Genomic DNA, 14,799 nt, shown 5'->3' on the forward strand with positions numbered 1-14,799 from the left:
TGGAGTGCCAGAGCGCTCTCATGCGGTCTGGCGGGAGAGAGGCGGGTACAAACCACCGGAGAGGACAAATAACACAGGAAGTGACGAAATGTGCAAAATTTAAAATTTACAAGAACCCTGTAGCGTTTTTTGAGGTATATTAGTGATGCGAATAAACATGCATTTGAGATTGACCGGTATGGGCACCCTCGGGATTTGGCAGCTCGCGTGCATATACATTTGATTCCACTCGTAGGGAGCTATTTGACTAAGTGGTTAAGATTTAAAGAGTAAAGAATATTTTATGTTATTTTCATGTACGTTTCATTACAAAGTTATATTTAATTATAATTTTCTTTAAAAGTATATTCATACAATTGAAGAAGGTTTTGTACCAGGTATGTATATCCATAACACATTTTATTTCACCAAGTAAGTTTTTATAATTTTATTTTTAATTTTAGCCCTTATATCGTGGCTAGCGATTCGGAATGTAATTGCGATATTGAAAATTTATTTTAAAAAAGTTTTGGCTCGAGATCATATAATGAAAAAGAAAACATTATTAAAAGAGAAAGGCCAATGCCTAAGTTAAATGTAAACAATTCAATAATAAAAAAATTTGTTCGACATTTTCGCGATAAAATGGCTCCGTAAATGCATAAAAATGCAAAAATTGTTTTGTTGGCTCGCCTACTATTTTCGAATGAAATTAGTGTGTGGAATAAGAATGTCTTTGACAATTTAGCTGGCAAAAAACACGAAAAATCGTCGATTCTTTCGTATTTGAAGCGATTTGGAAATCGAAGCGGAATAGAATTTAACATTAGTAAATAATATAAAATAAATATTGAAAATTATAACGAGATAGTTACGGTTAATAGATATAACATCTATTTATTTAGATATAATATATGTTTTTATCAAAGCAAGAATTAGCATTTAGAGGGCATAGGGAATATATTGGATCTAATATCAGAGGTAATTATATTGAACTTGTTTATTTATTAAGTACGCCAGATAAATAATCTATTAAAAATACATTTAAAGAAAGAATTAACTGATTGCCCCTGGAAGTCGGCTTCTTATAGAAACACAGCTTCCCTATCATCAAATGTCATGGCATGCCACTGAAAGTCACCCATAATCACTAAATATTGTTTATTCATAGCCTGATCTTCCACAAGCAGATTTTAACTGCAGAGCCTTTCTTATCGTATTATTTTGCCATTTTATTCCTCGTGTTGACACGTTACCAAGGGTTTTCATTTGATCGGGATTGAAAATTAATTTTATGTTTGTACTCTGTGTGTTGACTCTAGACTTTTAATTTTCTTATCTCTTCGTAGAGATCCTCCTTACTTTTCTGCACTCTTTTAACTCTATGTAACGCATTATGCGATTGAGATTTCAGTTCATTAATCTGTTTTGATTTTGGTGACAGTGGCTGGCTAACGAGATTACCGGAGTCCCGAAATACTGGACCAGATGTCTCATTATCTTCGTCTCCATTCGTGCTTTTACAGTCATCACCATTTTCTTCAAAAAGAAACAAAGTATGCAATAAGAAAAAATAGAATATTTAATAAGGATATTTTAAATTTATATTATAAATATACCTTAGTGGGCTGCATATATGTCATAGGAAATAAATTTGTAGCATAACTGTGGTCCAAGGTCGGATCTATACGCTCACAATTGTTTCTATGCCCTGTTTTTGGTCCAGAGCATCTTCTCTTAGGTGCGGGTCTGCGAGAAAAAAGTGTAGGCACTGCATCACGCTTCGGCAATCTTCTTCCATCCTTCCTGTGATTCTCATACTGATCTTTCTCAAAATGAGCCTATGAGAGTTAATTGTAAATATTCACATCTCACTAAACCAATAAACTTATAAAGGCTAAAATGTAACAGACTTAATACACTTTAGCCTTAGTTTATTAATGTGCAATGTACAATTAAATAGGTAATAAATAGCGGATCGGAAGCTGGCCTCATAATGGCGTCCATAAACCACGTGATCGGCAGTATCCAATCATATTTTGACCCCCCAGTTGACCATACTCCGTTTATAGAGGGCTCTAGGCAGTACTGATTAAGGGCGCCCCTAGCGGAGAAGATAGAAGCTCGCAGTTTTGTAGCGCGGCCTACGTTGTACTACAGGCCTGTGCATCTGGCTTAGAGTACGTTCGTTTATTTCTCCGAGTAACTCCGCGCGCGTTCTTATATTCCGGCCGGAGTGCGCGCCGTCGAACGGCAAAAACGGCCGCTCGTAGTAGTAGTTTACGATGGAAAGCAACATGTCGTCCTCCGTGGTTCAGATAGTTTCTTTTCGGTGTCCATTATGAATGAAAATTTAGAAGATTTAAAAGCACACGGTAATGGAAGTGTTAACTCGAATTTTTTCCGAATGGTAGCTGACATTCTAATTTTTTTCGTGCTTTTTTGTCTCTAACAACGTATATTTTAAAATCGTAGATCTCTCCATCACGACACTATCGATAGTACTGGCTCCGCCATCTTTTTATTTTTTCATTGTAGTTCCTAAATGTTTATAAACAGCAACGCACTCTCGTAGTAGCGGGAGACGCAGAGCGACCGCTATTAACGAACGCACCCTTCAAAGAGCGTTGGTAAGAAGTAGTCGAATATTTTACGTTAGAGGTCGTGTTTAGGTCCCTAGTCCGTGCGTTTGCCAACGAAAAGTTAGCGTTTACGCGAGTAAATAGTCTGAAAATCTGTTAATTAATTATTCATGCGTCGGGCAAAATATAATTCTTAACCGTATGGCAGATCCGGCACGGTTCACAGAGGCCCTTACGCCATTAAATAACAATACTCCAATCCTTAGACCGCGTAACAAGCAAGTCGCGTAAGCATAATATTAGAATTTTTTGACGACGGTATTGTGGTTACGTATCGAATTATAAATATTGAATTTTCCCCAGAAATGATCCTTATTAATAAAAAATATTCGAGTTTTGAAAGAAATTTGTCGTCTCATTCAAATACGGATATGTAAACTTCGGGTGCTAAACGTTATAAAGGTAGAACCTGTTCAAAAGGAAACCTGCCAAACCGGGAATACTCGGTACGGTGGCATTCCGGTTCACGCGGTACGCGGGTTTTACCTTATAAACTTTGATAATTTAATATATATATATTCGAATAATAATTTAAACGATTTGGCGAAACTAATTTGAATATTTAAATGTTGAAAATTTAATATAAAATCTAAAGACTAAGGTCACGGCCACTCTATGTAGTGGCCTACCAGTGGCCAAGCGGTCTTCGTACCCTGAACACTGGGAGTGAGGTCGTGGGTTCGCGCTTCGCTCGGACGGGCTGGCCACTTGGAGTTATCCGGGTTTGGAGTTATCACGTCTATAACACCTAAACGGGCCAGTTTCCCTTTAAAAAACCTCCCCGAAGGCATCCCCCTAGGCAGATCGCCCAAGTGTTGCGTTGCCATAACTAAACAAACAAACACGCTATGTAGTTGAATTTCCCTCTAAATTTAGGGGGACTTAAACACTTAAGTTGGCAACACTGTCTTTAAATAGATTCACAAGATTCAAGCCAAAAAATTCTAATTAAATAAAAGTACCTTAAGCACATTTTATTTATATTAATCTAATTTAATACTTCTAAACGACAAATTAATTAATTAGACACATCGAGGAGTTATTTTTAAGATTTTTCCAATTATTTTTGGGCTATAATATAACGCCAAACTCCGCCATTTGGCAGTTTAGATCTGTCCTACGACCGTCGAAGGTCTTTAACTAGTAGAGATGAGTTTCATAGGGAAGTCTTGCCGTTTAAATCGTCATTTAAAGGCTACTTCGAACTCGGTCGTGTCTCTGTCGTCGCCATGTTCCTCTGCCGTTGCAGTTAAACCTAAATTACTGGTGGTAAAACAGCCGCAACCGGCTCCTATCTTCCCAAAGAATGGCCCATTGGCAGTATCTGGAGCAGTTTCTGGTAAACATCGGTTTAATTCATTTTTTAAATTTAATTTCCGACTCGAATTGCACTCAATGCGCGGTAAAATTTATTTATATCGTGTAAAAATGTCGTATAAACGTTTGCCGATACTTTTGCAAACGCACTTTTTATGTCTTTGATAGAAGTGACTTTTAGGTGTCTTCTGTGTATAACTAATGGTAAGATGTAAACTCTGAATGAGGATTTGTAACCCCCAGAGTTAGAGGCTCCCTCTGCACTGGCAAAGTAGTCAAAGGAACCGTGCCCGTACGTGCAATCTTTTGCCAGATATTCCCTTCCGAAGGTCGTTTTCATCGTGTATTGGGACTACTGTCCGTTCTCCGTTGCTCGCCTCGACCCGTGCTCTGCATGTAGTCGTGCACTTCGGTGCAAGTGATATAATGTCGAGTACTTAAAAACGGTCGAGCGGGCTACCCAAAGCTGACATAATCGCACGGGCTAAATGGTTAAATGCGATAATGTTAGTGGAGCATGCGGTATGATTCCTCATTGTGTGTGTCTTGGAAGTAGGCCGATTTTGGAGGACCGTATCTAGCAAAGGGTGGTGCGTAGAGGTTTGGTTCCTTTGACTTCTGTGGCTCCGATAAGGTCCCGACCTCATCGTTCGGAGGTGAAATTGTACAAAAGTGATTTCTACCCGGCAACTCGTGGTAAAATTGCAGTTCCGAATGAGGGTTTGGATGCCAGACGGTAAACGTTGTGTTCTTGTTTTGTCTATTACTTCTACAAAACTTCCATTCTTAATTTGAACTTTTAATATATATGCATGAATAGAGAAGTGTGTAATCTGCATTGTTGTCGAATCTGTATTGAGTATGCATTAGCGAATAATTGCATGTTGTAAACATTGACTTTCGTCCTGGTAGCTGAGCTGTGTAGGAAGCATATGGTGTGTTCTGCGAGTTAATAAATAGTATGACCCCAATTAACCGATCCAATGTGGACCGAGGATAAAACTGGAAACCGTGGTTGTTTTGGATTAAGATGCCGTGCTTTCTTTTTCCACTTGTGATATTTGAAATACTTATGAAAGTTTATTAACAATAGTGTGACATACTGAAAATAATTGAATGCATGGGTATACAGTTGGGGAGGGGTGAATGACACTTACCCACATTTCAAGTTTCCGGTGTGGTTAAAAGTACTATGGTATTTACATGCTTGGACGTTTGCTGGAAAGCTTTTACAAATTATAAGAGTAGTAGTATATTAACTTACAGGTTTGCCTTTTATAATTGAAGTATTTAGATTATAATCTTTACTTATTTTTGTGCAATAATTTTTAAGTATAAATTGAAGGGCTTATCATATCCGGGAATGACTGGAATAAAATTAGACTAAATTTTTACTTAATAAGTACCAAAGAATAAAATTTTCCATTACAAATTGCACTGAATCTGGAAATGACAAATTCCACTTTTCTTCTTTTTAATTTCAGAGTAACAGCACCATTTATTATAAAATAATTTTCCAATCATTACTTTTACATTAGGATAGATACCACTCAGTTTGTTTCACATATTACTGTTAATAAAAGAACAAACTCATAAACATCAACTTACTCAAATAAAATTAAGTACATCTTTAACGTATTTTTTAAACACTAATTTACAATTTAATCTAATTATAGTGACATCTAAATAATTTAGGCTATTGCCTACTTCTTTTTTACTTTCAGATCGGATGTTTTTACTAAGTTAATTGTGTTTATAGATAGATCCGTGTGTAATATCCTTTCATTGTAAACAATGAAACAGTCGTCAACGCATCTTTGATGACTGATTATATCTAGTGTTTTATTAATCTCTTTATCAATTATCATCGTGCATAATTCTGCCAATCTGGGTCCTATGCATGATCCCATTGGTATTCCCGATTACCTGTAATATTGCCCCTGAAATTCAAAGTAATCGTTATTCAACACAAACTCTACCAGTTTTTTAACCCAATCATTACACTGTAAATAAGACAGTGTTTAAAATCGGTTCTAAGTTTATCGAAGGATACGTATTTTTAATATTGAATGACGCTATTCTATAGTTCTCTCTTATAACCAAAGTTTTTCTTACATTTAAAGATGTAGGGCCATTAAAATCCCATCTCATAATCAAGATAATTCTTATATTAACTATTATGGAATTGCTAATTAAGTTATGATGGTTTTGATAAATTTTGTGTCATACTGAATGGATGTATTTAGGCTGATGAGGGGTCTATGTACCCGAAATGCATTCTAAAGCTTGACTGTAGATAATTAAAGGCTATTTTGTAAAAATTTAATCTAATTTTGTTCCAGCCATTCCGGGATATGATAAGCCCTTCAATTTCATTATAGCTATATGCATTAGTCTATTCAATTTATACTTAATTTATGTTGTGGGTTAAAAGCGTTATTTAATTATAATTTTTAATAAGAAATATGAGTGAATATAATATAATTTTCTTTTATTGATTACACTAATTAGAAAGTTTGAGGGATTTACTGAACATTTTTGCATTTATAAAGTCACATTTAGTGTGTCCTTTTGTAAGAGGAAGATGCTAGATTTTAAGCACTGTTTTGAGATGCTGCTCTGGTGTTTTTTCGTGTAGATTTTTACAAATTCAATGTAGTAGCAGAGGTGTAGAAAGCCTAAAAAAAACTTGTGCTGCTGCCAAAATTAAGACAAATGTGTCGATGACCAGTTCCGTCGATCGTCTCTCTCGACTTCAATGGCCAAATGAGATAACCGAGCCTGTAGTTGGTGCTCATTGTCATATTAATTCCATTGACTGTGTTTATAGGTTTAATTCCCAAACCTAGGATATTTTTTCTGGTGTCTCATGATACAAAATAGAAGTTTGAATTACATGACATCGCCAATACTACTAAGTGACTTCAAAAATGAATCTAAAACACATTTAGTGTGCATTGTGTGGTACGGTCATTTCTTGAATGGTTTGGTCAAACAATTCATATCATTGAGATGTTCATTGCTTTAAAAATATTAGATTGTTGCAAATGAAATGGCAGATCTTCGCTTCTGACTTTGAGCATTTGTTAATTGCTAATTTCAAACTTATACAAGGCGTGTTTTTAAAGTAAGTACCGTTTTGAAATATAAAAAAAACAAGCAGACATTTTTAACAAAATTTTTATTTATGTGAAAGCCCATATTTTACACTACTTTTCTACATAATTCCCATTAATATTGAGACACTTATCGTATTGTGGGACCAGCTTTTGTATTCCATCCTCAAAGAATGTTGCCGCCTGATGAGACAACCACTGCAGAACGGTCGTTTTGACTTCGTCGTGATTGTTATGGCGCTGCCCTGCCAGATGCTTCTTCAAATGCAGAAACAAATGATAGTCACTCGGCGCTAGGTCGGGACTGTATGGAGGGTGGTCTAATTGTTCCCAGCCAAATGATGTGATTAGGTCTTGAGTTTGATTTGCCGTATGTGGACGAGCATTATCGTGGAGCAAAACGACACCCTTGCTCAGTAAGCCCCGCCTTTTGTTTTGTACTGCACGGCGCAGTTTTTTTAAAGTCTCACAGTATGCAGCTGAATTGATCGTTTCACCATGAGGCAAAAAATCAACAAGCAACACTCTGTATCTGTCCCAAAACACCGTGCACATGATTTTCTGAGCAGAAATTGTTTGCTTGAACTTGACTTTCCTTGGAGATGATGAATGTCGCCATTCCATGGATTGTTGCTTTGATTCCGGTGTAACGTAGGCTACCCACGTTTTATCGCCTGTAACAATACGACTTAAAAAATCATCTTCTTCATCACTGTAGCGCTCAAGAAAAGTCAATGCACTGGCCAAACGTTTGGTTTTGTGCTCCTCCGTCAACATTTTTGGCACCCAACGGGAACACAACTTCCAATAATTTAATCGTCCAGTCACAACTTCATAGAGAACACTTTTTGAAACTGCAGGAAACTCTTTAGATAAAAATGAAATCATGAATCGTCTGTTCTCTTTCACTCTACAGTCCACTTTTTCAATCAAATCGTCGATAATGACTGAAGGTCGCCCACTTCGTTCCTCATCGTGAATGTTTGTGCGGCCATTACTAAAGGCCCTAACCCATTTTCGTACCATTCCTTCACTCATAACGCTTTCACCATAAACTTCACTGATTTGGCGATGAATTTCAGCCGCTTTCGAGCCTTTAGCACTGAGAAAACGAATAACGGCACGCACTTCGCAGTCGGCGGGATTCTCAATGAGCGGCGGCATTTCAATAACACACAAACAACAGTAAACACAGTGGACTGGCTCCGTAATGGCGTTTGTGGCTTCCCAACAAATGTAGGTACACAGCGCGCATGCGCTAAGTGCCGACTGCAGCGTTCCAGCGGCGTTATATTAAAACGGTACTTACTTTAAAAACACGCCTCGTATATTCAATGAAAATTGTCTCCACCAACATTAATACACTTTTCCCAACGCAATAGAAATGCATTAACATCAATTAGATAGAAATCACAAGAATGAGAAGCCAAAAAAGTCGTTAAAGGTACTTTTTATTGCATCCTTTTCCTTGACTCCTTGCCAAAAAACTATCCAAATGTATAAAAAAAGTGATATTTTGTTGGCAAAAAGTCTGAAGAACAAGACAGACTTCTACCAATTTGCTCTTACAGCACTGTTCACATGGACTACAAGTTGAACTACAAAGGTGGAAAGTTTAAATTTTAAAAAACAGCAATTTCGTTTGCAATGACCCAATAATTAAACTAATTTTTTGATTACTTGGAGTGGGTTGTTGATCATAAACCACAATGTTTAAGTGCCGGCACAAAGGATTTTTGTAGATGTTTAACTAGTATAATTGCTCTTGTCAACCACTTGTTTATGATTCTACAGATGCAAACTAGCAGTGTTAGGGGCTTACACAATGCACAATTTTGGTAAAGGTCAACTTTAATATGCGAGTTCACCTTTTTAGATTTATTATAATTTATGTACAATTAAATCTTCTCAAAGTATTGCATTTTATTTGCGTAATTTTCCATTTCTTTATATTTTAATAAAACTTATTTTATACGAAACAATACATAAGCTTGTGTAATGTTACACAAATGGGATGTTTTCGCCTTGAAATATTTAATTATGCTGTAACAACCTCATTTCTAATAAATCTAAATAATTAACATACTTCATAGGAAATATTTAAATAATTTAATAGCAATAAATTGAAAGGATGGAAGTCGATTTAGCTAAATTGCCGCATAAAAATTATGCAGTCGTTTAGCTGAATTGCACACACGAATGCTTTCCTACTCATCATCACAAGTGCATGTATATGATATAAGTGTCTTTTGTATGTAGGCTTTTAAATCACCCTGTATTATGTGTTGTTTATGATCTTAAATTAAGCTTATTATTTAAAATTTATGATTTTTGCAATTTTTTTCCAGCCGTGTCCCAAATCAGACTGTCACACACTGACATTAAAGTTCCCGATTTCTCTGCGTATCGTCGTCCCAGTAACCAGAATCCTTACCAGCCTTCGCGGGAGACGGAAGATTCGCGAAAGATGTTCAGCTACGTAATTTTGGGAGGTAACAGAATTTCATATTTATCTATATCAATACTAAAATATGCTTTTTCTTCTGTAATTTTACTGACAAACATTGATAAATAATGCCATATATATATATCGGGTTGCCAAGGATGAAATTTGTGGAAAAAAGGCAAAGTTGGTTGATAATTTACAAATATAAGGAATTATTTTACTCGTCAAAGTATGCACCCATATTGTCTATACACTTTTGCCATTTAAGTGGCAGGTTGTTCGTGCCAGTGGTATAAAACCCTGGCGGACGAGAGTCAAAGAATTCCTGAAAGACCAGTTTTATAGCATTGTAGGAATTAAATTGTTTTCCTATTAAAAAGTTGTACAAATTGCAGAAGAAGTGGTAATCAGTGGGGGGCTAGGTCTGATGAGTATGGAGGATGATGATGAATTTCCAACTCCAATTCCTGTAGATTTGCCAGTCATTTGTGCAGTGTATGGTCTAGCATTATCATGCAATAAGATAGGAGTCGATCTGTTGACCACTCTAGGCTGTTTTTTCTTTAAGTTTTTGCATCATTTCGTCCAGTTGGTTGCAGTATATTTCTGCTGTGATTGATGAGCTAGGTTTCATGAAATCATAATGGATCACACTTGCGCTAGACCACCAAACACTCACCATCAGTTTCTTTTGATGAATATTGCTCGTTGGAGTATGTTTTGGTGATTCATCCTTGTCCAACCACTGTGCTGAACATTTGCAATTGTCATATTGGATTCATTTTGCATCACAAGTGACAATTTGATTCAAAAATGGATCAGATTTGTGACAAGAAAGCAAACATCAAGCAAGCTTCCAAATGTTTTTGTTTGTTTTTCATTCAGTTCATGTGGAACCCCCTTATCCAACTTTTTCATTTTACCGATTTAAGCTAAATGAGTTAATATTGTTTGTTTGCTAACACCAAACTTCAATGATAATTCATAGGCATGGGTCAGACTCAACGGTTGACAATATTATTACCTACAAATTTCATCCTTGACGACCTGATATATACGTTATATCATTCTGCTGATGATATGGTTATGGCAATATCACACATTATCATTAATGAAAGAGTAGCATATGGCGATGACATATTAATAAACAAAATTTAGATTATTAATTACAAATTACGTATTAATTTAACACTATAGATGATTGTCCGAGGGAGTTGGGATGCTTGAAAGGCAACAGGTTTGAGAGTTAAAATAATTTTACGTGAAATTAAACTTGTGTAACAATCTGAAATCCTCAAGCATAAACAGTTGTAAGATAAAGGAACCAATTTTGAGTTTGTTGGATTTATATTCTCCGTTAGAGGTAGTGGTATAGTGATTACATTGTGGCTTAAGTCTGTATTCCACGGTTATTTGGAGTTCAAATCTCGATTCTTTTCTTTTTATGAAATTTTTTTAAAATTAATTTTTATTTTTGCAGGGAAGGTGGGTTACATTTTTTTTTTTTTGACAAATTATTTTCCTGTTTATTTACTAATTTATTTTGTATTTCTGTTCTGCCAATGCTTTATTTTAATTGCTCTTGTTTGCAAAAATAATATAGTATTAGTCAAAGTTTCCATTAGCATAAATAAACAAACACAAATTAAAGGGAATTGAAAACAATTCTATTTAGCTGGAAGTTGGAAATGTCATGGCCTTGTAGCTGTAGCATTTTGATTCATTCATTTGTTGTTAGTCAGTGTTTGGTCAAATTTGTGTTTTTTTTTTTTTTTTGAAAGACAAAGTAAAGACTCATTTACAGCTGTTACTAAATCCAATTGTCGGCATAGAAATACGGTGAGATATCAAATTCACCAGCATCTTGGCATGAGAAAAGTTGGTGCAAGATGGTCTCCCAAACTTCTTTTTGCCATGTACAAAACCTACTTTGGACCTGTATAAAACTGGTGGAGTTGACTTTTTGAAATCTAATGGTCCTTTGTTATGATCCCTTTTCCAAAATGGAGTCAATGACATGGCAAAGAGCACGAGAGGGAGCCCCAAAACGTTAGTGTTGCCATCAACCAAATTGTTTTTTTTTGTTTTTTTTGTTTTTTTGAATGTGAGAGCATATTGATAGTGGGTTTTAAAGAAATATTACTATAGGTGCAAAATACTATTCAATGTTATTACATCAGTTGTGTACAAAGATATACAAAAAATGATGAGGAAAATTAACAAGAGGAGTGCACCTGTCGTCATTGTGGCACTTACTCAAGCTATTGTTTGGAACCATGGCTTTTGGTGGCAACTGCCTTATGGTCGCAACTGCCTTATGGTCCTGATCTCAATCCATCTGACTATTTTGTGTTTGCAGATTTAAAAAAAGCTCTTCAAGGAAGACATTTTACCAGGAATGAGGAGCTGCAAATAGTAATACTGTACCATTTTATAAAAATATTCTGAAGATTTTTGTTTAGAGATCGAATTGTGTTTTAAACGTCATAAGACTGCAAATGGATGATTTTATGGTTTCATATCTTATAATTCTGCCTGTCGACTACCTCTTCTGGAGGCAGTCGATGAACAGCAATCAAAATCTTTGTTCTATTACAGATATAATAAGACACTTACCTATGTAATTAATGTCTGCACTAGTAGTTTACCCACACTATTATTGGATTTTAATCCATTCATAAAGACGTTATTTACTACCAACACTTCGAGACGGATGACATTTATCAAATCTGTTATATCTTTTAAACCAGGTACAAAGTCCTGTAGTACATAACAGCCATTTCTGAGTTCCACTATTAGTAATAATGTCTTAGTTTTGTCGATGGCAATTTTTTTAAATATTCAAAATTTAGCATACAAATGTGTCTTGTTTGGTGGTCTTGCGTCGACCACTGCTACACAGAAGTGGTCGACGCAGTTCTTATGAATGTAATTGTGGGGCCACACATTCAGTAGAAACAGAAATCCTTGGAAAAAAGGAATCAGACTATTACATATGGGTTTAATTTCAAATAAACTTATTTAAATGTTGGGTATTTTTTCATTGCCTTTTGCTAGTCTGAAGTTGTTTGTGTTGAAGATAAAAATTTTTCAGTAAATGTTCTATCCTTGATTCTCCCCATCCCTAGTAATAATGTAATGGAAGCCAGTTGTGCATAAAATGTTTCTTTACAGTCGGAGGATTAGGAGCAGCATATTCGGCCAAAGCCATCGTGACCGGCTTGGTGTCATCCATGAGCGCCTCGGCAGATGTGCTGGCCATGGCAAAGATCGAAGTCAAACTGTCCGACATACCGGAAGGAAAGAATGCCACCTTCAAGTGGCGCGGAAAGCCCCTCTTTGTCAGACATCGCACCCCAGACGAGATTCAGCGGGAGTGCGCGGTCAACCTGGCCCAACTCCGCGATCCCCAGCACGACAGCGAGAGAGTTCAGAAGCCGGAGTGGCTTGTGCTGATAGGAGTCTGCACCCACCTGGGCTGCGTTCCAATTGCTAATGCCGGAGACTTCGGAGGGTACTACTGCCCATGTCACGGTTCTCACTACGATGCATCCGGAAGAATCCGCAAGGGGCCGGCACCCCTCAATCTAGAAATTCCGTACTACGAATTTACCGATGACGTGACACTACTGGTCGGTTAATTACATAATAAGTTATAAAAGTGAGGTGTTAATTATTTAGTTTTTGTTAAAATAAAGGTAGGTCAAATTCTTGTACAGGAATCCTCGAATGTACGAGCACCGTTCGGAAAACTCCATTTATAAGACAATAAAATGTAATTTAGACACACTGAATGCAACTTAACATTTTATTGAATTAAAACATTAACTACATAAATACTATATACATAAATTGTGTTTTTATTACACGATTTGTTTATTAATTTAAAGTCATCAAATATACATATATTATTATTTCAGAAATAATTTAACAGTTATTCTGGATTTGTACATGTAGATGGATTTTGGCAATAGACTAGTTAATAAATTTTTACACATTTCTTGTTAACACTTATCGACCATAAATAAAGAACTGTGCGTCCCGCACACGGCAAAATAATTTTTTTGTGTTAAATATGGCACCAGATGACGTTTCCGTCAAAAATAGCGGAGACTCCGAACTGCGGCGAATGCTCGACCCATTGAAACGGAAACTGTAAGTAGTTTAGTCGGAGCTATTTTTGACTAGCCGTAAAACATTAGAATAAATTATGCAAACTTTGATACGAAAAAAACGTGATGTCGATCAACAATGTAAAATACACAACAACGCAGCATGCGTTTAACACTAAAATATTCTCTGCAAACTTAACATAAAGGTACGCTTGTCGACATTTCGACAAGCCATAATTTTAAAGGAAGACTACAAACTTTTTATTATTCATTAGACACAAGAAATATTGTCTTAATAATAATTTAAGGTAAACATACTTAACTTTCCTTATCCAGTTTGGGTCTTTACAATCTACAAATTACCTTCTTATGGTTTATTGTCCTTCTGTCACATTTTTCACACATACAAAATTATTGGAATCTTCTTATGCCGAACCACCAAACTGCAATTTTTGTATGTAAATATGTAACGGAAGGATTTTCTGGCAAACACAAATACATTGTTTTAACAATAGTAAAGAGGAATAATAATAATGCCTTATAACACTTACTAAACACTAAAAAGTGCTTGGTCCAAACAAATCAAACTATGTATTAAAATTGTTATTGTGATGATTTTGTTTTTACTATGTAAGTACTGTATTAAATCTTTTATTTTGAATAAGTTGGCATCTACCATAAAACTTGCATGCATTTTTAAATAAAAATGTATTTAAATGGGTATGCGACAATAACACTGTACTAAGGAGGTGCAATTTGTACTGGATAATAACCAGGAGATGCCATCAAGAGTATCGAAATATTAAGTTCCAAAATTACTGGAAATAGTCTGGTAGCAGTATGTTATGGCAACATCCAGAACAGAGTATTTTGGGTAATTTCTTAAGAGAATTGGCTGGCAAAGTGTTGATGACACCACACTCGCCTCTCACCGTGTTCACATAAAAGAGCAGTAGACTACGAAGTTGGTACTTAACGTACAACTAACAGTATAGGGTCTATATGTGTTCAAGCCAGATTGGTTGCCTGCATGCAGTCGACTGATGAAAATTCTTTTTCGGGGGTGTCAAAGAAATGACCCTCTCTGGGAGCCCTGTTATAAATATTTTGAACAATCGTGTTTATGGTAGATGCCAACCTATTCGGGACAAGATTAAGTTAAATCACTAAGGTGCATATACCGATAA

The 14,799-nt window shown here is 35.9% G+C and overlaps 3 protein-coding genes across 4 annotated transcripts in view; 1 reads left to right on the plus strand and 2 right to left on the minus strand.

The window, feature by feature from the left end:
• Window positions 1–3,719: 3,719 nt before the first annotated feature.
• LOC111631626 (cytochrome b-c1 complex subunit Rieske, mitochondrial-like) lies at window positions 3,720–13,294 on the plus strand. Its single transcript, XM_023375913.1, has 3 exons — window positions 3,720–3,960; window positions 9,403–9,546; window positions 12,675–13,294. The coding sequence occupies exons 1-3, from the start codon at window positions 3,771–3,773 to the stop codon at window positions 13,139–13,141; spliced, it is 801 nt and encodes a 266-aa protein (XP_023231681.1). The 5' UTR covers window positions 3,720–3,770; the 3' UTR covers window positions 13,142–13,294.
• LOC111631625 (histone-lysine N-methyltransferase SETMAR-like) lies at window positions 6,879–8,220 on the minus strand. The gene has a single exon (XM_023375912.1). The coding sequence runs from the start codon at window positions 8,216–8,218 to the stop codon at window positions 7,148–7,150; it is 1,071 nt and encodes a 356-aa protein (XP_023231680.1). The 5' UTR covers window positions 8,219–8,220; the 3' UTR covers window positions 6,879–7,147.
• Window positions 13,295–13,677: 383 nt separating the features above from the next.
• LOC111631624 (protein spire-like) overlaps window positions 13,678–14,799 on the minus strand; it is a 28,347-nt gene continuing 27,225 nt past the window's right edge. For both annotated transcript variants that reach the window (XM_023375911.1, XM_023375910.1), the window contains one exon: window positions 13,678–14,055. In XM_023375911.1, coding sequence (XP_023231679.1) covers window positions 14,038–14,055 — 18 coding nt within the window. In that variant the 3' untranslated portion in view covers window positions 13,678–14,037. The remainder of the gene's footprint in view (window positions 14,056–14,799) is intronic.

Source organism: Centruroides sculpturatus, unplaced genomic scaffold (assembly GCF_000671375.1).
Source record: "Centruroides sculpturatus isolate CEXI.00-Female unplaced genomic scaffold, Cexi_2.0 scaffold719, whole genome shotgun sequence".
In the NCBI taxonomy this organism is placed as follows: Eukaryota; Metazoa; Arthropoda; class Arachnida; order Scorpiones; family Buthidae; genus Centruroides; species Centruroides sculpturatus.

What these genes read in the sequence shown, in the direction of transcription:
- LOC111631626 (XM_023375913.1), top strand. Translation starts at nt 3,771, where the DNA reads ATGAGTTTCATAGGGAAGTCTTGCCGTTTAAATCGTCATTTAAAGGCT. An exon ending in AGTATCTGGAGCAGTTTCTG is followed by an intron (nt 3,961 to 9,402) that starts GTAAACATCGGT and finishes ATTTTTTTCCAG; the next exon opens with CCGTGTCCCAAATCAGACTG. An exon ending in CAGCTACGTAATTTTGGGAG is followed by an intron (nt 9,547 to 12,674) that starts GTAACAGAATTT and finishes GTTTCTTTACAG; the next exon opens with TCGGAGGATTAGGAGCAGCA.
- LOC111631625 (XM_023375912.1), bottom strand. Translation starts at nt 8,218, where the DNA reads ATGCCGCCGCTCATTGAGAATCCCGCCGACTGCGAAGTGCGTGCCGTT.